The sequence below is a fragment of the Hemitrygon akajei genome, chromosome 3 (assembly GCF_048418815.1).
Source record: "Hemitrygon akajei chromosome 3, sHemAka1.3, whole genome shotgun sequence".
NCBI classification, from domain to species: Eukaryota; Metazoa; Chordata; class Chondrichthyes; order Myliobatiformes; family Dasyatidae; genus Hemitrygon; species Hemitrygon akajei.
In genome coordinates this window covers 161,939,259-161,962,214 of record NC_133126.1, presented here as the reverse complement: position 1 = coordinate 161,962,214, position 22,956 = coordinate 161,939,259, and the positions used below count along the sequence as shown (strand labels likewise).

At 41.7% G+C, this 22,956-nt stretch overlaps 1 protein-coding gene across 1 annotated transcript in view; it reads left to right on the top strand.

Moving 5' to 3' along the window:
• LOC140724277 (alkaline phosphatase-like) overlaps window positions 1-22,956 on the top strand; it is a 52,424-nt gene that overhangs the window by 7,371 nt on the left and 22,097 nt on the right. Inside the window, exons 3-5 of the mRNA XM_073038741.1 lie at window positions 2,159-2,274; window positions 8,432-8,606; window positions 12,632-12,801. Coding sequence (XP_072894842.1) covers window positions 2,159-2,274; window positions 8,432-8,606; window positions 12,632-12,801 — 461 coding nt within the window. The remainder of the gene's footprint in view (window positions 1-2,158; window positions 2,275-8,431; window positions 8,607-12,631; window positions 12,802-22,956) is intronic.

The following is a 22,956-nucleotide window of genomic DNA, read 5'->3' as shown; positions in this document are numbered from 1 at the left end:
AAGCCCTGAATACCACCAGAGATGAGCGACCTTCATTGCTGCCGTAAACGCCAGTGATGTGACGGGCAATAGGGGAGCTTAGAAGTCATAGGGTCTTAGAGCAATACAGCATGGATACAGGCCCTTTGGACCAAAGAATACATGCTAATCACAGGGTCCACATGGCTTGTTCTCATTCCCATATCCTTTTAAGCCCCACCTTTCTACTTACTTGTCCAAGTGCTTCTTAGAATATACAATTGTACCTATCCTAACCACCTCCTCTGGCAGCTCTTTCACATACTCACCACTTGCTGCATGAAAAAGTTGCCCCTCAGCTCCCTTTTAAACCTTTCCCCTCTCACCCTACCTATGCCCCTAGTTCTTGTCTCCTCTCCCAAGAGGAATAAACCACTAACATTCAACTTACCGACACCTCTCATAATTTTAAACATTTCTATCATTCTCCTACATTCCAAGGAATAAAGAAAAAGTTTGGCCAACCTCTCCCTGCTGAGATATCCACCATTTAATCAGGGAGGTTTACTCTTAGAGCCACTGTTTTGACATCGGTCCCCATACATTTTAATGGGGCAAAAGCTGTCGAAGGCTGCCAGGAGATTTTTGTAGGGAGGTGGAAGGGGAGGATGTGATTGGCCTTCCTATGTCATTCTCTTATGCTGTTCAGTTTCAATGATATCCTATTTATGGTGTAAGGACCGTCTGGACCAAAGAGTTTGGCTTTCCTAATTCAGGAACGGGTCCTTTCGAACAATGATGAACCTGGATGATCAGTGCAGACATTGAAACCCACTCAGGAAAATTTGAGGGTTTTTTGTGATAGATGGGTATCTAATAATTTTAGGCATTTCTTTTGTCTTGGCCTCACTCACTAAATTCAGAAAACATGCTATTTCCACATTGCTTCTCATATGTTCCAGCATCATTTTGATGGAAAAAAATGGCAGAGCCCCATCCCAGCACAACCAAAAAAACTGTCAATCACAGTATGAAAGGACTTTTGATCAACGCTGATGAAGTTAGGATGGATGAGCGGGAGGGCCCCAAACAAAGCTGAACTTTATTTTGTTGCTCCTGTTAAAGAAGATTAAAGATGAGATGCAATAGCTTGCTGTGATTGTTAGGTTAATGAAGACAGTTTGGTAAGGCAGGTCTTGGTCAGGAATCAGTAGTGAATACTGTTAAGAATACTTGTCAAAATACTTCCACCTGAAGTAGACAAAATTGAATTAAAGTACAATGGTTGTACTAAGTATAAATAACTTCCACTGAAAACAATATACTAGAAACCATAGTTATGGAGATCTCCTAATGAAGTAACTATGGTCTACTGTATATTGGTTACAGTTGATATACAGTCTTGCATATTTACATATCATCACTAAGTTTTCATTAACTTCTGACCACCTTAAGTGGAAGTATTTTGAGAAGTCCTGCATTGGACTGTCTGGTTCTTGAAGTTCCCCAGCAGCTGTGCTGCAGATTCAATGATAACTTTCCTTCCGGTAGATAGGAATATCTGTAAGTGAGAGGTAAATTTCAGGTAATTTACACTTTAGACTTAATTGTCTAAATTAATTATATTTAATTGCTTTGTTTAAATGGTTCACAATTCTTTTTAAATACTTTAATAGTGACAGATTAGGGTACACTGCATATTTGGGTAGTTTTTGAATGAATATGAATTATGAACGTTCAGGATATTCACAGATATTGGTTAAGCTAGGTTGTGCCCCATTTAGCTTTCAAGACACTTTGGTGAGGCAGGCCTTGGTCAGGAATCAGTATTGAATACTGTTCATTACAGTAGACTTTGTTCTATGCAGCATTTCATAGCCAATTTGGATCGAGCTTCCTACCGGAGCTTCTGCTGAGGCATTGGGGACCTAATTGGTGGGAAATGGCAACAATGAAAATCTTACTGCTGCCAGGAACTTTCTCCTCATTTTCTGTCCACTGTCCATTAATAGTACGTGCTAGATACACCTAAGACTCTGCAAAAATATTTCAAAAATTTGTTGCAACATTTCATTAACAGTTTGGGAAACAAAATAATGCTGTGCACTTGTGTAATTGCCTTGGTCAAAAGTTCTTATGAGGTGCTGCCATCAACTTCAGTATGTTAATTAATTGACTTTTAATCATTGCTTTTCTTTAGGAATGGGAATACCCACAGTGACTGCTGCTCGAATACTCAAAGGTCAATTACAAGGAAAATCTGGGGAAGACACTGTTTTAACAATGGAATCTTTCCCACATCTCGGTCTTTCCAAGGTTGACAATAAAATATATATTGACGTATTATTGAAATGTTACCTTTCCTGTGATCTCATAGAGTCATAGAAAAGAACAGCACTGGAACAGGCCCTTTGGCCCGTCTGAACCGTTTGAACTGCCTTCTCCCATCATCCATGTACCCATCCAAACTTGTCTTAAATGTTGAAATTGGGCTTTCATGCACCAGTTGATAAGCCTAGCAAGTGGTTATCTGTTTAAGATGGAGCTGAGGAGAAATGTTTTAGTTGTTAACTACCTCCAGAGATACGTGGAGGCTGAATCACTGAATACATTCAAGACTGAGAATGGTTATATGTGGTTGTAGGTTGTGGCAAAATGGGCAGGGAAATGGAGCTGGTGGGATCAGCCATGATCTTATGAAATGTTAGAGTGACCTACTCTTGCTGTTATTTCTTAAAGGCAGTCAAAAACTGACTTTGAACAAGTAAATACCTGCATATAAACTTTCTATGGTTAGGTATTTGCATTGTACTTTCAAACTCTTATGCAATGTCAGCAAAGACAAAGGACTTCAGGAGGAGGAAACTGGGGGGTCCATGAGCCAATTCTCATCAGAGGATCAGAGGTGGAGAGGGTCAGCAACTTTAAATTCCTCGGTGCTATCATTTCAGATGATCTATCTTGGGCCCAGCATGTAAGTGCCATTAGGAAGCAAGCGTCGTAGTGGCTTTACCTCCTTCAGAGTTTGTGAAGATTTGGCACAGTATCCAAAACTGGCACACTTCTATAGATGTATGCTGGAGAGCATATTGACTGGTTGCATCGTGGCCTGGTATGGAAACGCCAATGACCTTGAACAGAAAAGCCTGCAAAAAGTAATGGATACGGCCCTGTCCATCATGGCTAAAGCCTTCCCCACCATTGAGCACATCTACATGAGGCATTGTCGCCTGAAAGCAGCATCCATCATCGAGGACGCCCACAACCCAGGTCATGCTCTCTTCTCACTACTGCCATATGGCAAAACGTACAGGAGCCTCAGGACCAACACCACCTGGTTCAGGAACTGTTATTACCTCTCAACCATCAAGCTCTTGAACCAGAGGGGATAACTCCACTCAACCTCACTCGCCTCATCACTTAACTGTTCCCACAACCTATGGACACACCTTCAAGGAGTCTTCATCTCATGTTCTTGATATTTATTTAATATTATTATTATTATTATCATCATATTTTTTCTTATTTGAGTATTTGCAGTTTGTTGTCTTTTGAATATTGGTTATTTGTCCAACCTGCACAATGTGGTTTTTCTTTGATTCTATTGTGTTTCTTGTATTTACTGTGAATCCTCACAAGGAAATGAATCTTAGTGGTGTACAAGGTGATATATATGTATTTTGATAACAAATTTACTTTGAACATTGAGCTTTTGAACTTCGGCTATGTTTCCAAAGCTTGGTCTCAATAGGTTAGTAACAGTTATTGATATAAGTAAACAAGAAAGTGTGTATCTGCTCCACATTTTGCCTCATAGCACGCTGGTACTGAATGAGGATTTAAGGGTCCATGCCCTATAGAAGTATGGAGAAACACACATGGTTGATTTTATTATTGCCATTTCACAGTAGGTTGTATTTTATAATTTTCTAGTTTTCAGTTGATGCTCTGTTTGACAAGAGCAGCAGTTGGGAGGGAATATTTTACCTCAATAATTTTACAATGTAATCTGTCACACATTCTGATGTGAAGAATATTAGTTTTTATTGTATTTAATTTTGTAATTGTCCTAAACGATGCACTGTTTGTGCAGCTATATAACAATATATGGTGAAATGGGAGAAAGGATTATTCATCCCCTCAAAGTTTCCTTTGGTATTACCCTGTCCACTTTTCACTTCATTGTTTGACACTTCCTCCAACTTTCTTTAATTGAAGTAAATGAACTTCCTCTGGTATCTAGATTCCATTTACTGTTTACTAATATAATTAGCTTTCTATAGTTCAAAGTTCAAAGCAAATGTATTATCAAAGTGCACATGCATCACCATATACAACCCTGAGATTCATTGCCTTTCAGGCATACTCAATAAATCTAATAACCATAATAGAATCAATGAAAGACCATACCAACTTGGGCGTTCAACCAATGTGCAAAAGACAACAAACTGTGCACATACATACATACATAGATACATAAATAAATAAATAAGCAAGCAAGCAAGTAAGCAATAAGAATCAAGAACATGAGATGGAGAGTCCTTGTAAGTAAGTCCATAGGTTATGGAAACATTTCAATGATAGGCCAAGTCAAGTTCAGTGAAGTTATCCCCTTTTGTTCTAGAGCCTGACAAATGAGTGGTAATAACTGTTCCTGAACATGGTGGTATGGGTCCTGAGGCTTCTTTACCTTCTTCCTGATGGCTGCAGTGGAAAGAGAGACTGTCCTCAGTGGTGGTGGTCCCTGATAATGGATACTGCTTTCCTGCAATAACGTTTCATGTAGATGTGCTCAGTGGTGGAGAGGGCTTTACTGCTGATGGGCTGGGTCATATCCATTATTTTTGGTAGGATTTTCCATTCAAGGGCTTCGGTGATTCCATACCAAGCTGTGATGCACCATTCGATATATTCTCCCCCACTGGAAGTTTGTCAAAGGATTTAGATGTCATGCTGAATCTTTGCAAACTCCTAAGAAAGTAGAGGTGCTGCCAGGCTTTCTTCATAATTGCACTTGCATGCTAGGCCCAGGGCAGGTCCTCCAAAATAATACCACCTAAGAATTTGAAGTTGCTGACCCTCTCCACCTCTCATCCTCTGACGAGGACTGGCTCAATGACCTCTGGTTTCCTCGTCCTGGTCAATAATCACCTCCTTGGTCTTGCTGACATTGAGTGCAAAGTTGTTGCTATGGCACCACTCAGATGGATTTTCATTCTCCTCCTATATGCTGATTCGTCACCACAATTGCGTTATTCTTCTGACTTAAAAGTAATATTCTGGTTTAGTTCACACATTTAATTTCACATCATCTTTTTAAATGAGATCTGTTCCTCTTTTACCTTTTTTTTAGGTCCTGTAGCAGATCATAAACTGTTCCTCAATGTTTGCTCCCTTTGTGTTTTGGACTTTGTGATTCTGTGTTTGCAATTCTACATTTGTTGAGGATTCCACCTCAGTAATTTGAAACTGTAGTGTTAGACCTGTGACATTTTTCTTTGCAGATATTGAGGGTGTCAAGAAATACTAGGATGAACAGTCTGAGAAAAATGTAGAACTGTGAAGAGAAGTTGTAACACTCCCACCAGCCCTGACGCCATTCCTGTTTCTTAACCTTTAGAAGATGGGTCATGGGGGAAAATTTATTAGACAGAATTCCACAAGGAAATATGAGAAAGTTTGATCTTAATAAACTTAGAACTTAGAATTTAGTTTCTACTTCAAAAATCTGGTACAGGATATTCAAATAGTGTAGCCCGCTTATTGGAGCCAATTGAATCAAACTACAGTCACAAAGATAGAAATCTGGGAGAGAACACTGATGGTAGTTTGCATATCTTTCCAGTAACAGTAGAGCACCTTGCAAGGCAGAGTGTCTTCAGTTATTTGAGATGCCTGCTTTAGATCATGCAGCTTATCAGATGTGTTTAGGAAGGTGAGGAGAACTGTACAACAGTGACGCTGTCCTCAGAGTGAAATACAAACCATCCAGTTCACTCCTGGCCAACAAGAAGACAGAAAACACAAGGAAATCTGCAGATGCTGGAAATTCAAACAACACACACAAAATGCTGGTGGAACACAGGAGGCTAGGCAGCATCTATAGGGAGAAACGCTGTCGACGTTTCGGGCTGAGACCCTTCGTCAGGACTAACCGAAAGGAAAGATAGTAAGAGATTTTGAAGACAGAAGACAGAAAGGCCATTTGTCAACTGAAAAACAGATAGTATCCCTGTTCAAATTGTGAAAACAGGCAGGGAGTCAAAAATTCACAATGTCAGCTAACATTTGAGATACTATAAGTCAGGAAGCAAATATAATTGTGGTATCTACAGCAGGGTCTTCCTGCCATCTGCTACGTGAAAAGTCTTTTATTGGATGCTCCTTAACTCTACACCTCCCCATGACTGAGCTGTTCCTTGTCTCTAATAAAACTGTATTTTGGAAATAACTAAAGATTAAATTGAAATCCTTTTGATATGTTAAAATAGTTTGTTAAAATACAGTCATTTATCCAAAGCTGAATTGCTTTCAATGCCAAACTTTTAGAAAGGAGTGGTTCCATTAGACAAATGCAGCATGGATTCAGCAAAGGCAGGTCCTGTTTGACAAACTTACTGGAGTTCTTTGAGGACATAATGAGTGCAGTGGATAGAGGGGAACAGATGGATGTCGTATACTTGGATTTCCGGAAGGTGTTCAATAAGGTGCTGCGTAAGAGACATATAAATAAGATACGGATGCATGGAGTCGTAGGAAGTGTATTGGCGTGGATAGTGGATTGGTTAACCAATAGAAGGCAGAGAGTTGGTATAAATGGGTGTTTCTCCAGTTGGCAGTCAGTGGTGAGTGGGGTGCCACAGGGGTTGGTGCTGGGCCCGCAGCTGTTTACCATTTGCATTGATGATTGGAAGAGGGGACTGAGTGTAGTGTAGCAAAATTTGCTGATGACACTAAACTGAGTGGAAATGTAAATTGTACAGAAGATGTGGAGAGTCTGCAGAGGGATATAGATAGGTTAAGTGAGTGGGCCAAGGTCTGGCAGACGGAATACAATGTTGGTAAATGCAAGATCATCCACTTTGGAAGGAATAATAGAAGAGCAGATTATTATTTAAATGGTGAAAGATTGCAGCATGCTATTGTGCAGAGGGACTTGGGAGTGCTTGTTCATGAATCGCAAGAAGTTGGCTTGCAGGTACAACAGGTTATTGAGAAGGCAAACAGAATGTTGGCCTTCATTGCTAGAGGGATTGAATTCAAGAGCAGAGAGGTCATGTTGCAAATATACAGGGTACTGGTGAAGCTGCGTGCCGTTCTGGTCTCCATACTTGAGGAAGGATATACTGGCTTTGGAGGCAGTGCAGAAGAGGTTCACCAGGGTGGTTCCAGGGATGAAAGGGTTAACCTATGAGGAGAGATTGAGTTGCCTGGGACTATACGCTCTGGAATTCAGAAGAATGAGAGGGGATCTTATAGAAACATACATAATTTTGAATGGGATAGATAAGATAGAAGTAGGAAAGTTGTTTCCATTGGTAGGTGAAACTAGAACTAGGGGACATTGCCTCAAGATTCAGGGGAGAAGATTTAGGACTGGGATGAGGAGAAACTGTTTTTCCCAAACAGTGGTGAATCTGTGGAATTCTCTGCCCAGGGAAGCAATTGAGACTTCTTCACTAAATATATTTAAGATACAGTTAGATAGATTTTTACATAGTAAGGAAATTAAGGGTTATGGGGAAAAGGCAGGTAGATGGAGCAGAGTTTACAGACAGATCAACCATGATCTTATTGAATGGCGGGGCAGGCTCAATGAGCTGGATGGTCTACTCCTGCTCCTATTTCTCATGTTTTTATGTACAAGCTCACCACAGCACCACTGAGTATTTTGTATTGTAATTTGAACCGATTGTCCAATGTTTACAAGATTAGGCTACATCTTTGGCCAGACACTGTTTCTGATTGAGAACCAGCTTCAACAATATCCTTTGAACTTGCATAGTATTAGCATGTTTGCATTGCCCAAAGTCAAAATTAAGTTTAAATGTACTTGTAATTGTTAGTAGGTTAATCCTTTAATGCATTGGTTCATTGATAGGAAGTACACATCCATTATCTTTGAGATTTGTCTAATTGTTCTGACTATAGCATGAAAACAAATTCTTTAGCCCAATCCCCAATGATCATTAATTGCTCACAAATTCTACATGAATCCCATTTTTGTTTTCCTCACATACCCATTAACTCCCTCAGATTGCAGTGTGAGGAAGAGGTGTTTTCCCCACATCAAGATCAAATCCTCTGACCAGACTATCAATAGGACCACAGTATCAGTCATGTAAATTACTTCCAAGATCCTGGTGTAATAATGCTTCTGGGTGTAAGCAGAATGCCACAGAAACTGTACTTAAATAATGTGTAGCACTGAACTATCAGTCTATCTTGCTCCAAATGGTTGTGTTTGTTTCAGACATACAACGTTGATCATCAAGTCCCTGATAGTGCTGGTACAGCCACAGCTTATCTTTGTGGGGTAAAAGCAAATTATGGAACCATTGGATTAAGTGCAGCTGCTCAACGAGGCAAATGCAAAACCACATTGGGCAATGAAGTCAAGTCCGTACTTAAAAGGGCAAAAGAAGCAGGTATGTTGTATTTTATATTTACATGTTTTATTTATGTGATCACTTTGTTTCGCAGAAAACTAAACAACAGTGGAAATTTATATGAAAACATTTGAAACATAAAGACGATGATCGAGACATTTCAAACTGCTGTAGTTTCAGTTTTGGGGTACGCGTTCTTATAGTCAACAGAGAACAAAGGAAAAGCAATAATCCAAACGCATCTTCCCTCAAAACATCCTCCAGTAATAGTCGTAACAGCAGAACTCTGACTGAAGAGAGAGTGTTTTCTAATACTTGCTGCATTTGCAATGAATTTTATATTAGCATGCCTGGCGTGACAGAACAACATGTGGTGGGATGAATGGCCTTCCTCTGCGTCATGACTATTTTGTAGTTCCTACAGTTTCATGTTGGAGATTGAGAACATATGAGAGCTTATGTTGATGAAAGAATGAATGCAGGCACTAAAATGTGGTGCTCATGGGATTTTCCTATTCTGAATGCTGGATTTAGCATGTAATTTTGATCCTAGCTCTTGATTACCATATCCCCCTGCAGTTTATCAGTGCCTCTGAGGTTCAATAGGGTTCAAAGGTACACTTAATGTCAGAGAAATGTATACAATATATATCCTGAAATTCTTTTTCTTCGCAAACTTCCATAAAAACAGAGGAGTGCCCCAAAGAATGAATGAAACTTAAACGTTAGAAACCCAAAGCCCCCCCAGCTCCCCCTCCTACGCACGAGCAGCAGCAGAGCAATGATCCCTCCCACCCCCCCAGCAAAAAAGCATCGGTGCCCCCCACCGAGCACTCATGCGTGAGCAAAGCATCAATAAAGTCACAGACTTGCAGTTCCCCAAAGACTACTCGTTCACTTAGTGGTTCGACACACCACAGGCTCTCTCTCTCTCTCTCCCTAATAAGGGAAAAAGAGGTGTCCTTGTTTCACAGCAAGAGGGGAGACATAACAAACAACTCAATGATTTATGATGTTAGAAGTCTGTTGTGTCGCTTTTTTCAAGCTCTGTGCCCAGAGAGTCGGCCCCAGAAAGGCTCAGGTCTCTGGACACACAGCCTACAGCAGCTAACCCGCTGCTCCTGACATTCCATGTTCTTCCGTGACACCTCAAGTCAGAGGCACCGGCCTAGGATCAGCTCATCTCCAGAGCCACGAAAATCTGGTACACTGCAGACGCTAGTCTTCCAGGCTGCGTCCTTGGGATATCAAAAAGCGGCCGGTCATTAGCCCCTGAGAGTGGGTCACATTCCCGAAAAGAAGAGAAGTCAGAGTGTAACTCCAGGCCAGGATCTTCAAAAGAACCTTGAAAAGGGAAAAAAGAGATACCAAAGATAGAAATAGAGCTGTTTCTGAAGATGCAAGCAAAGGAGTTGCCACTTAGTACCATCATAACTTTGCTCCACCTGTGCAATCCAGAGGAATCTTGAGGTCCAAATCCATAGCTCACTGCAAGTGGCCTTGCCAGTAAATGGGATAGTAAAGAAGGGGCAATGAATATCAGAGTAAGGAAGTCGTGTTGCAGCTCTGTAAAACTTTGGTTCAGCCACACTTGTAGTGTTGAGTCTCTCCATTACAAGAAGGTTGAAGAGGCTTTGGAAAGCATGCAGGAACGTTTACCAGGATGCTGCCTGGATTTGAGAGCAGAGATGAGAAGAGACTGGTACACTTTGGGTGGTTATCTCTGGAGCATTAAAAGCTGAGGGAAGACCCATTAGGAGTTTATAAAGTTGTGAGACATAGATAGGGTAGACAGTCAAAATCATTTTCCAAGTGTTGAAACTCCAAGTACTAAAGGACATGCGATTAAGATGAGAGGAGAAAGTTTACAGGAGATGTCTGGGGCAAGCTTTTTGCTCAGAGAGTGGTACATCAAGCCTGGCTCATTGTCCAACACCAGGTCCAGTTCAGCCCCTCCTCTTGTTGGGCTATCTACATATTGGTTTAAGAAACCTTGTTGGAAAACTGTCCAGGTAGTGTCAGTGAAGTGCATCAGAATATCTCCTGCACTGTTTCAGGTTTTTAAATCCTACAACAAGTAAGTAGTAAGGGATGATTTCATTAGCTGGCACTCAAAATCCTTAAATATAAATTATTTACTTCCAGTCATTGTTAGCAGGGAGAAGTGAAATGCTGTGCAGACTCCTTAACAGAAGCTAACAGACAAGTTTTCAGCTGAATGTTCCCTGTGCAAACTGCAACTCTTTCACTACAATGGGGTGGGGGGGGGGGGGGGTCATTCATCTGAATAGTATGTCTTAACAAATTCAAAGGGTGTTAGGCACCAGAAGTATCCAGGGATATTGACCACCAATAGGCTTTCCCTTGCATTTAGCATCATAACCAAAGCAGTGTTGGCCAGTTTTGCAATGGATCACCTAATTTCCAAGATCAAATGTGGAAGTGTGAACAGATTCCAAGCTATGTATTTTTTTCTCAATTACTTAGTAAATTTAAACTTTATTTTGTACACCACAGTGGCATAGCGGTTAGCGTGACACTATTACAGCTCCGTGGTCAGAGTTCAATTCCAGCACCGTCTGGAAGGAAGTTGTACATTCTCCCCATAAGCGCGTGAGTTTGCTCCGGGTGCTCCGGTTTCCTCCCACAATGCAAAGACAGATTGCCAATAGGTTAACCGGCCATTGTAAATTGTCCTGTGATTTGGTTAGCATTACATAGGGTAAGCTGTTCATTGCTCAGTGTGGCTCATTGGATCGGTAGGTCCTGTCCTGCATGCTATCTCTAAATAAATAAATAAAATTTACTCTTTCTTATTAGTTGTGTATACAGAGCATAAAACATTTAAAACATTGATGCTTCATTTTTTATGCTGAACTTCTTTTAAGTGGTGCTTTTCAGGCCATGGTTAGCCTTGGGTTAAAAAACACAACAGCAGGATGTTAGGGAGTGCAAAAAGGAAAGGAGATCTGTTGGACAGAATGTCAAGATGGTGGGGGTGAGGGATTGGGTTGGGTAAGTGTGTTGCAAAGATGTTGAAACTTAAACCAGGACTTCCTGTTGTAGTTGTGATGTAGGTAATTAGCTTTGAGTGAGATTAATGAATATAATCTTTCAAAGGTAATCATTAAAGCAGTGACCCAGACTAACAGGTGATATCTCTTGCCACGTCTCCCATGTGTAATAATAACTGGATTGCAAAAGTATTGCATTGCCTTGTAGTAGGTTATTCAGGGTATGATGAAGTCATGAAAGGTTCTGTATAACTAATTGCCTGTGGCAGCAATTTCCAATCTAACCACTCTCTGAATCTGGAAATTGGACCAGATTTTCCTGGCTCTTATCAATGACTTTAATTGGAAATGCTGACGTTTGAAAATCAGAACTACAGCAACGAATGCAGGAGTTTCAATCTTACAGACATCTTTTCTCTCCAGAGCCCCGCCTTACTGAGACTCCATTGCATTTACACTGGGAGTCAAAATAAAGAAAATTGCTTCTCTTGCCCAGTACCATTATCTGCGATTCCCTTGATTTCAGATTAGGAGGCAAAAAGGGTCTGTGAAGGATTTCATTTCAATTACTTGCTTTCATACGATGTTTCAAAGATATATTTTTTCAGTATTTGTCATTTACAATATCTTGAAAATTGTTAGTAATTTTAAAATTATTGTCTTCAATTTACCAGCTTCAAAATATGCCTAAACGTAATTAAAACAATATGGGTTTTACAGTGGAAGAACCTGTCCAGCCCCCATCCCACCTCTCACCACTTCAGTTGCTGCTCTGGACTGGCGGCAGGGCAATTATCCAGCAGGATTGAATTTCTACCTCTGGCCCAGCGATTTGTGGATGTAAGATAGGGCCGATGGGGTAGAGTGATATTACTGGACAATAAGTTGGGAATCTGGCCCATTCCTTCTTATCTCCCAATTGGAGTTATCGGTAACTGTCTTGAATTTATGGTCCCTAGATCTGATTTATGGAAAGAACCATCTTCATGTTGTTTTCTCTACACTGCTTTTTATTCATGATGACTAATGGTTAAATGTTCGCTTGTTCAGGAAAGTCAGTCGGCATTGTGACAACAACTCGAGTTCAACATGCTTCTCCAGCTGCTACCTATGCCCATGTTGCGGACAGAGATTGGTATAGTGATGCCGCTTTGCCATCTGATGCAGTTGGTGTCTGCAAAGATATTGCTTTACAGCTGATAAGTAACACAGATATTGATGTAAGTTTTATTTCTTTTTTTCAAAGGTTAGTCAAATCCCTTTGTTTTTTCGTAATTGAATTGAATTGATTTTATTTCTTACATCCTTCACATACATGAATAAAAATCTTATGTTAACAGTCAATGTAACATATTGTAGAGTACACTCAAATCAGTGTGTGTTCATCAATCTGATGGCCTAGTGGAAGAAGCTGTCCCAGAGCCTGTTGGTCCTGACTTTTATGCTGCGGTACCACTTCCCAGATGGTAGCAGCTGGAATAGATTGTGGTTGGGATGGTTTGGGTCTCCAGTGATCCTACGGGCCCTTTTTACACACCTGTCTTTGTAAATGTCCTGAATCATGGGAAGTTCACAACTGCAGATGCGCTGGGCTGTCCACACCACTCTCCGCAGGTCCTGTGATTAAGGGAGGTACAGTTCCCATACCAGGCAGTGATGCAGCCAGTCAGGATGCTCTCAATTGTACCCTTGTAGAAAGTTCTTAGGACATGGGGCCCCATATCAAACTTCCTCAACCATCTGAGATGAAAGAGGCACAGTTTGCCTTTTTCACCACACAGCTGGTATGTACAGACCACGTGAGGTCCTCGGTGATGTGGATGCCGAGGAACTTGAAGCTGTTTATCCTCCCAACCCTAGATCCATTGATGTGAATAGGGGTTAGCCCATCTCCATTTCTCCTGTAATCCACAAGCAGCTCCTTTGTTTTTGTGACATTGAGGGAGAGGTTGTTTTCTTGACACCACTGTGTCAGAGAGATGACTTCTTCCCTGTAGGCCACCTCATTATTGTTTGAGATCAGGCCAATCAATGTAGTGTCATCGACAAATTTAATTAGCAGATTGGAGCTGTGGGTGGTGATACAGTCATGGATATACAGGGAGTAGAGGAGGGAACTCAGAACTCAGCGTTGAGGGGCTCCTGTATTGAGAGTCAGAGGGTTGGAGGTGAGGGAGCCCACTCTTACAACCTGCCAGCAATCTGACAGGAAATCCAGGATCCAGCTTCACAACCAGGGTCAAGGCCGAGGTCTCTCAGCTTGTTGTCGAGCCTGGATGGAACTATGGTGTTGAATGCTGAACTGTAGTCCAGGAAAAGCATTTTCACATAAGCATCATTCTTCTCCAGATGTGTAAGGACGGTATGTAGAGCTGTGGCTATTGCATCGTCTGTCAATCGGTTGTGTCGGTAGGCGAATTGTAGGGGGTCCAGTTTGGGTGGTAGCAAGCTGCAGATGTAGTCCTTGACCAGCCTCTCAAAGCACTTGCTTGATATTGAGATGAGTGCGACAGGACGCCAGTCATTCAGGCATGTTACCTTGGTCTTTTTTGGTACAGGGACAATGGTGGATAATTTGAAGCAGGAGGGTCCCCTACACTGGGAGAGGGAGAGATTAAAAATGTCAGTAAACACACCTGCCAATTGTGCTGTGTGCATCCTGAGTACTCACCCTGGGATGCCTCCAGTCCCACAGACTCGTGACTGTTCACTGGTTGGAAACTTCTGTGTACCTCAGCCTCAGAGATGACCGGGTTACAGGTTGTAGCAGTGGCTTTCCTCGGAGGCTCAGAGTTAGCGACATCGAACCGAGCGTAAAAGCGATTGAGCTCATCTGGGAGAGAGGCCGCGATGTTGGCGGCACCACAACATTTGGCTTTGAAGTCTGCGATGGTATGCAGCCCTCGCCACAAGTCGTGTGTGCTATTCATTGTGAATCTTGGCTCAATCTTCTCCCTATATTGTTGTTTCGCAGCTTTGATAGCCTTGCACAGATCACAGCTGCCTTTCTTGAGCTCGAGTTGATCTCCAGCAATATAAGCTCGATATCACGCTGTAAGTGCTGCTCGCATGGAACTATTGATCCAGGGTTTCTGATTTGGGAAGACCCTGACCCACCTCTGGGGGACAACATCGTCATTGCACTTCCGGATGAAGCACGTGACTCCATCAGTGAACTTGGAGACACCCTCATCATGGAAGGCATTCCAGTTGAGGTCATCGAAGCAGTCCTGCAGCATGGAGGCCAGTTGGTTACTCCTGAGTTGGCACCATAGTGTGGTAGTTAGCACAATTTCTTTACAGCTCCTGCGATCACCGGTTTGGGTTTGATTGCCACTGCTGCCTGTAAGGAGTTTGTATGCAAAATTCCCGATTTTGTGTCGGTGATCAACACAGTCTGAGGGATATGCTGGGGGCAGCTCCCAAGTGTTACCATGCTTTGACTGAGTGGCTTTCCCCCTCCATTCCAAAGAAATATGGATTAGGGTTAGTAAGGTGTGGGCATGTTATGTTGGTCCCAGAAGCATGGTAACACTTGTGAGCTGCTCCCAGCACCGTGTTGATCACTGACACAAAATCGGGAATTTTGCAGTCCATTTCAGTGTTTCAATGTGCACGTGACAAATAAAGCTTATCTTATCTTATGGTTTTAAGAAGCCATAATCTCACACTTGGAAGAGTACACTAGCAAATTAATTACTGGAATGTGCCTATTACAGATATTGTAATGGTGTATTTGTCATATGGTCCTAAACAGTCAAATTCTGAAAGATATTCGGGAATCAGGTGGGGCTCAGAATAATCCAGTGGATTCATGGTGACCCTTCCTGCAGCTAGTTTTTAAAAGGTCCTAGGTTATTACTTGCATTTAAGTTCAACCAGCTGCCATGGCAAGGTTCAAATTGATGCCCCTGGTCCAGAGGTTGGGCAGCCTGTTAGAGTAACATAACCATTAAGCTACACTATTTCCTGTACCTTAATACAGATAACAAATGATAAAATTTAATAACTTGAATCAGTTACTTCTAACATCATTCAACTCAACTTCTTAACCTATCTATAAAAGTGCAATATAAATAGGGATAGATAAGAAAGAAGCAGATTAACTAGTAAAAATATAAAATTGCTTATTTTCTGCAGAATTAATTATTATAATGTAATCCAGGAAAAGCTTTGTGTATCCAGATCTCAAGCAATTTCTTTTTAATGAAATTTGTTTCCATTTCAATAAATAAAACTATTCTCTCTTTGGATTTGTCATGAGAATAACTGTGGATAACCTCCTCACCAAATCTGTGACATGCACTATCAGTAACTAATCTACCACAGTTTAAAAGTTCATTGCCACTTGCTCCTTTTTATGAATCATTTCTCAACTGGCCTACTCCCTTTTATGACTTGCTCCTCTCGGTCAATGTACCAATTCCAATGTGATGATTTAATGAGGGCATTGCTAATATTAGCACTCTCCGACTGAGAGAGGATGGTATAGTGGTACAACTGGCAGAGCTGCAGCCTGATAGTGCCACCATTCCAGAGTCAATCCTGACTACTGATGGCTTGCATCTTCTCCTTGTGTCTGTCCCCCCACTACTTTCAAATCTCTTAATATCTTTCCTTTCAATTAGTCCTGACGAAGGGTCTCGGCCCGAAACGTCGACAGTGTTTCTTCTCATAGATGCTGCCTGGCCTGCTGCATTCCACCAGCATCTTGTGTGTGTTGCTTGATGCAATTTTTCTATGTTTCTTCATAGGGGCAAACTTTCATCTTGGTGCCTTGGATGTAATAGAACTGGTTAGGACCTGGTCTTTTCAAAAAAAAAACCAATTTTTTCATGTAGGTACTAAATTTCTTTGAAGTAAAAGAATAATAAGATGAGTTGAGCTTCTGTTAACTATTGGAATGAATACTAACATTTTGAAAATCTGAGCTAAAATGTATTAGGTGAAATTTCTCCCACTCTCCCAAATCTCCAAATATTAAAAAGGCAAATAATAAAGGAAGGGCTTCACCATCCAAGTCTGGAATTTTGTGGGGAATTCTACTGTGGTTTATTTCAGAACCAAGTCCAAATGAGATTTAATTACTCAACCAGATCAATAGTACAGGTCTACAAAACAACACATAATTTAGTTCCCTTTTGCAGAGCTATTGGCCAAGCAATAAAATACTCACACTGCTTTATCTAAGGCTATGTCCACACTACACTGGATAAATCCGTAACTGAAGCTTTTTCTCTTTGTTTTTACCCTCTGTCCACACTAAAACGGCGTTTTCGTCCCCTGAAACCAGAGCTTTTCAGAAACGCTTTCCAGGGTGGGTATTTTTAAAAACGCTGCTCGGGTAGATCAGTGTGGATGGGGTAACCGGAGAAATCTGAAAACGCTGTCAGACAGCTGCGCGCCATTTCATTGTTTTCTTGAACGCAACCTAACTATTTCAGAACAGACGGCAATGAGACTGAAGCCAGTAGAGTTAGAAATGTACTCACCAAATACTTTGACCCATAACTTACTGAATAAATAAGTATACTCACTTTGCCCTGTTTTCTGTCCTTGCTGGTATGAACATGGTTTACCTATTTATGCAAGTACTTCTCTGACAATAGATGTGTAACAGCCTACTGTAACATTGTATGGAAGTACAAGATAACACTGATGCAGGCATGTTTTACACATTTAACAAGGTGCTTTATTCATGCAACATAGTCAGTTTTACAATGTTCGTTGTCAGCCGGGTCGATCTGTCTGTGAACTCCCTATCGGTTGCCTCCATACTCTCCAGTATTTGTTTTTTTTTACTTTTAAGTTCTCCTGCGCGAGAGCCAACAGCTGTCCATCGTTTTAAGTTTTTCTAGTCTGTAACTACACAAACACATGCTTTTACGGCAAGATTTGACACCAAACATGTTGCTTGTTTTCAGTAGATGTGTCCTGCACATGCACAGTAGGAGGAGATTCACCGAAATCTCTGTTTCAATGTGGATAGAGATATTTTTAAAAACGCACGGTGTGGATGCCTATCGTTTTTACGCGAAACCGGCGTTTTCAAAATTATCCAGTCTAGTGTGGATGTAGCCTAATATTGTAGATATAATGGCACAATTAGTGTAATCTCAAAGTGTGATAATTAAGTAATTTACATAATAACAAAATAAAATTACTTTATTGTCTAAAGTTACAATATAAATATAGAAAGGTTGTGTTTTCAATTTGCCAAGTACGACAGTTTGAACTATCATCTGTGAAATAAACACAAGATCAATAATATCATAAATATACAGTCTTAACATTGGTTAGTTCTGTCATCCAATAGGAGTACACGATATTATGTTACAAACTTTTTATTTTTCATTGCTCAGACAATTAAGATATAGCTGTGCTAAACTTTGTGGATTTATTTAGATGTGGTTTCTACCCAAGTAACTATATTTAATATTGAGAATTAATGTTTTGTCTATGTAATTAAAAAGGTTTTCATTCAATCAGTTGCAAATTTCTTCTTCAGGAAATATGATTTTGGTGCTATAATGTGAGGCATATAAATTTGATATCTGTGTCTTTTATTCTTCTGGACCCATTTCCTGATCCTTCAGTGCATTTCCATGAAACAAAGATCCTTAAAATTTCTCCAGATTTAACATTTACAAAACACCACAACCAACAGATCTCTCAGTCTCCAACACTCAGAAACGCTTTTGCAGGTTTTGTGCCTTTCACTATGTTGCCCTCATTTCCACTCAGGAAGCAGTAAATGTACCATTAAATTGGAAGATTGCATTTGTACTCTCAGAAATTGTTAAATATAATCTTTTATTGTGCTGTAAACATTCAGAGAAATACAAACAAAATGACTGACAGAGAAAATAAAAAAAAAACTCAACCATTTCACTTGCAATTAACAGTAAGTACACTTTTATTCCGGTACCTTGAGACCACATTAGAAAAAACTAATGTGTTTGTTGGACTCTAAACCATAAGAAAGAGTTCAATTTTCAGTCTCTGCAGAAATTCACACACAATCCTTTGACTCTTGCAAGTTCTGTAATCTGGATTTGATCAGTTAGTATTACTTGGAACTAAATCATTTGGCCCAGCAAGTGTTGAGGATATATGTTTGTCCTCTACACAAGTAAAAGACGTAATTGCAACCACCTGCTATGTACAAAAGACCCTAGAATTTCAACTTTCTAACCGAACCATGACTGCAGGGAGGCAAGCAGTGGCATCATGCTTTAGGGTGGGGTTCAAATCAGTTGGGGAACTCAGTTAAATATTCCTACTCCATCTGATTTCATGGGGATGTAATAAAACTATTTTATAGAAACGTGAGCTTCACTGATATCCACACTTAAATCCACAGCAGTTATAGATGAATCCAAATGGAGCAGAAACACTGGAACCTTATCACCATGAACAACCCCCACCCCACATTCCAGCAGCCCTGAAATCACGTCCAGTCTCGACTGTACAATTCCAATCCAGGGAAACTGCCTTCAGAGCCATGACTGATACACACCACAACACCGTAGGACATAGGAGCAGAATTAGGCCATTTGGCCCATTGAGTCTGCTCCAACATTTCATCATGCCGATCCAATTTTCCTCTCAGCCCCAGTCTCCTGTCTTTGCCCCGTATCCCTTCATGCCCTGACCCATCAAGAATCCATCAACCTCTGCCTTAAATATCCGCATCTACATGCTGGAATGAAAAGCCCCATCCTGATCTGGAATGAAAAGTCTCATATAGCCACAGGCACTCGCATGGGTCCCAGTTATGCCTGCTTGTTTGTCTGTTATGTGGAACAGTATATTCCAAGCCTACACTGGTATCACTACCCAATTGTTCCTACACTACATTGACGACTGCATTGGTGCTGCTTCCTACACCCATGCAGAGCTTATAAACTTCATCAACTCTGCCTCCAACTTCCACCTTGCCCTCAAATTTACCTGATCCATTTCTGACTCCGCCTCACCTTTCTCGATCACCCTGTCTCCATTTCTGAAGACGGCTTATCTACTGATATCTTTTATATACCCACAGACTCTCACAGCTACCTGGACTCTCCCACAATGTTATTTGTAAACATGCCATCCCCTTCTCTCAATTCCTGAATCTCTGCCACATCTGCTCTCAGCATGAGACTTTTCATTCCAGAACTAGAGATGTCCTTCTTCTTCAAAGAAAGGGCTTCCCTTCCTCCAACATCAATGCTTCCTTTACTTGCATCTCTTCCATTTTGCACTTGTCTGTCCTCACTCCATCTTCGAGCCAACCCACCAGGGATAGGGTTCCTCTTGTCCTCACCTACCACCCCACCAGCCTCTGGGTCCAGCACATAATTCTCCGTAACTTCCACCATCTCCACCAAGCACATCTTTCCCTCCCCCCCACTTTCCACTTTCTGCCGGGATCACTCCTGAGGCGACTCCCTTGTCCATTTGTCCCTCCCCACTGATCTCCCTCCTGGCACTTACTCTTGCAAGCGGAACAAGAGCTACGTTTGTCCCTACACCTTCCTCCCTCACGACCATTCAGGGCCCCAAACAGTCCTTCCAGGTGAAGTGACAGTTCACCCGAGAGCCTGTTGGGTCATATACGTGTCCAGTGCTCCTGGTGAGAACCAATGCAGATTGGGAGACTGCTTCACCAAGAACCTTGCATGAAAGAGCAGCATCTCCCAGTGGCCACCCATTTTAATTACACTTCCGATTACTACGTATTCTGACATGTCAGTCCATGGTCTCCTCTGCTGTCATGATGAGGCCACACTCAAGTTGGAGGAACAACACCTTATGTTCTTTCTGGGTAGCCTCCAACCTGATGGTATGAACATCGGTTTCTCAAACTTCTGGTGGTGCCCTCCCCGTCTTCTACACCATTCCCCATTCCCTCCTACACCATTCCCCCTCTCACCTTATCTTCTTACCGGCCCCTCCCTCCCTGCCCCTTTTCTTCTTCCATGGCCATCTGTTCTCTACTATCAGACTCCCCTTTCTCCAGCCCTGTATCTCTTTCACCAATCAACTTCCCAGCTCTTTACTTCATCCCTCCCCCTCCCGGTTTCACCTATCATCTGCCACCTTGTATTTTTTCCTCCCCTCCCCTGCCTTCTTACTCTGAATTCTCATCTTTTTCTCCAGTCCTGCTGAAGGGTCTTGGCCCAAAATGTCAACTGCACTCTTTTCTATAGATGCTGCCTGGGCTGCTGAGTTCCTCCAGCATTTTGTGTGTGTAGCTTGGATTTCTAGCATCTGCAGATTTTCTCTTGTTTGAGATTCTCAAGCATGGCAGCTAATTGCACAAAGGAAGATCCTGCAAGTAAAATTAGACCTGTTTGCAAGACTGAATATTGCACAATGAGTGCAAAATGAATCGAGTTCACATGTTTTAGGCTCTACCTGAAGAAGTGCCTTCGACCAAGGCCAGGGAGAATTCCTGGAGGGGAATAAACATTTGGTATTTTCGGCCGAGACTCTTCTTGCTGAGTTCCTCCGCCTTTTTGTGTGTGTTGTTCAAGATTACCAGAGTCTGCAGAAATGCTTGTGTCAGGGAGGATTTGTCCTCTTTTATTAACTGAAAGCTACAGCCGAAGTTGTGCAGCATGGACTCTTTGGCCCAGCTCTTTCATGCTGATCAAAGTGTCAAACTGTGCTATCTGTGTGCCCATCTAAATGTCTTTTAAATATTATGTTACATAATCCATATACCCACCATCCTTTTGGGTACGTCCAGAAAACATCAGGATTGGTTTGATGATTACAAATTTATCTCCAAGAAAAGGAAAACCTTTTGTATCTGGCAGAATGACATCAGCAGCAAGGTCAAAGCTTACTCCAGAGTCAAAGTAGATGTCCAGCACAGGTGAGGGAGCCAAAGAGTTTTTGGTGGACAGAGAAAGCCCTGGAACTTCAGAGCCTGGCAGACTCTGGTGACAGGAGAGGCTTCTTCTGCACTACCAAAGCAGTCTATGGTCCCAGTTACTTTGGATTTAACCCCCTGTTCTCAATGGATGGAAAGAACTTGCTAAAGGATCAGAAGGATATCAATGGTGAGTGGAGAGAACACTTTCAAGTACTTCTCAACCACGATAGCACTGCTGAACTAGAGGTTACTAACCAAATCCTTCAGACGCCTGTGAGAGGAGACATGGAGAAATCTCCCAGAATGAAAGGTTGCCATCAGTAGCCTGAAAAGCTACCAAGCCTCTGGTTCCCAGCAGCGATCCTGATGGACAGTAGACCAGCTCTCCTGCACTCAGAGCTTAGGGATGCTCTAATAGGGGCTTAGTTAAAAAGGGAGACAAGGCAAACTGCGGCATTTATAAAGGCATCTCCCTCTTGTCAACAACAGTCTAAAGTGTTTGCAACTGACTCTGTCCGGTATCTGAAGAAGTATTTCCTGAATCAAAATATGAATTTCCTTCCAGCCCTCTACAGTACCACAGACATAATCTGCACAGCACTCCAATTACAGGTAAAATGCCATGAACAAAAGCAACCCTTGTACCTGGCTTTCAAAGGTTTGACAACGGCATTTGACACAGTAGACCACCAAGATCTTCGGCGTATACTATCAAGACATAACTGCCCTGACAAGTACTAATGAAAACCGAGGTTACTGCATGATGGCATGTCAGCCACAGTACACAGCAACAGTGCTGATGAATCTGAACCCTTCACTGTCAAGACTGGAGTCAAACAGGGCTACATCATTGCACCCACCCTATCTGCCATCTTTGTTCCATTCTTCACCTCATTGGCCAGGACCTACCACAGGGAATCCCAATCGTGTATAGAATGGACAACAGGCTTTTCAATGTCAACCGGTTCAATGGCAAGAACAAGGTCAGCACCACCACTATTGTGGAGCTTCAGAATGTGGATGATGACACCATCAAAGCACACAAACAAGAGAAAATCTGCAGATGCTGGAGATGTTGTGACCATCACAACACACTCTGGAGAAGGTCTCCAATGTATCCTGAATTTCTTTGCCAAGGCACATAGAGCCCTCAGTCTTGCTTTGAATATAAAAAAGGACAGATGACCTGTATCAGCCATTTATCCAGCCCTCTGTAAAAGTTGACAATATCACCCTTGAAAATATAGATCACACTCCCGATCTTGACACCATTCTCTCCTCAAAAGCAGACATTGACTCAGTGATCACCCTCTGCCTGAGTAGTGTTAATGGAGCCTGTGCAAGATTAAGGAAAAGAGTCTTTGAAGACTGTTCAATAGTTCCATTTAATATCAGAGAAATGTATACAATATACATCTTGAAATTCTTTTTCTTCGCAGACATCTACGAAAAACAGAAGAGTGCCCCAAAGCATGAGTGACAGTAAAAACGTCAGAACCATACTCTG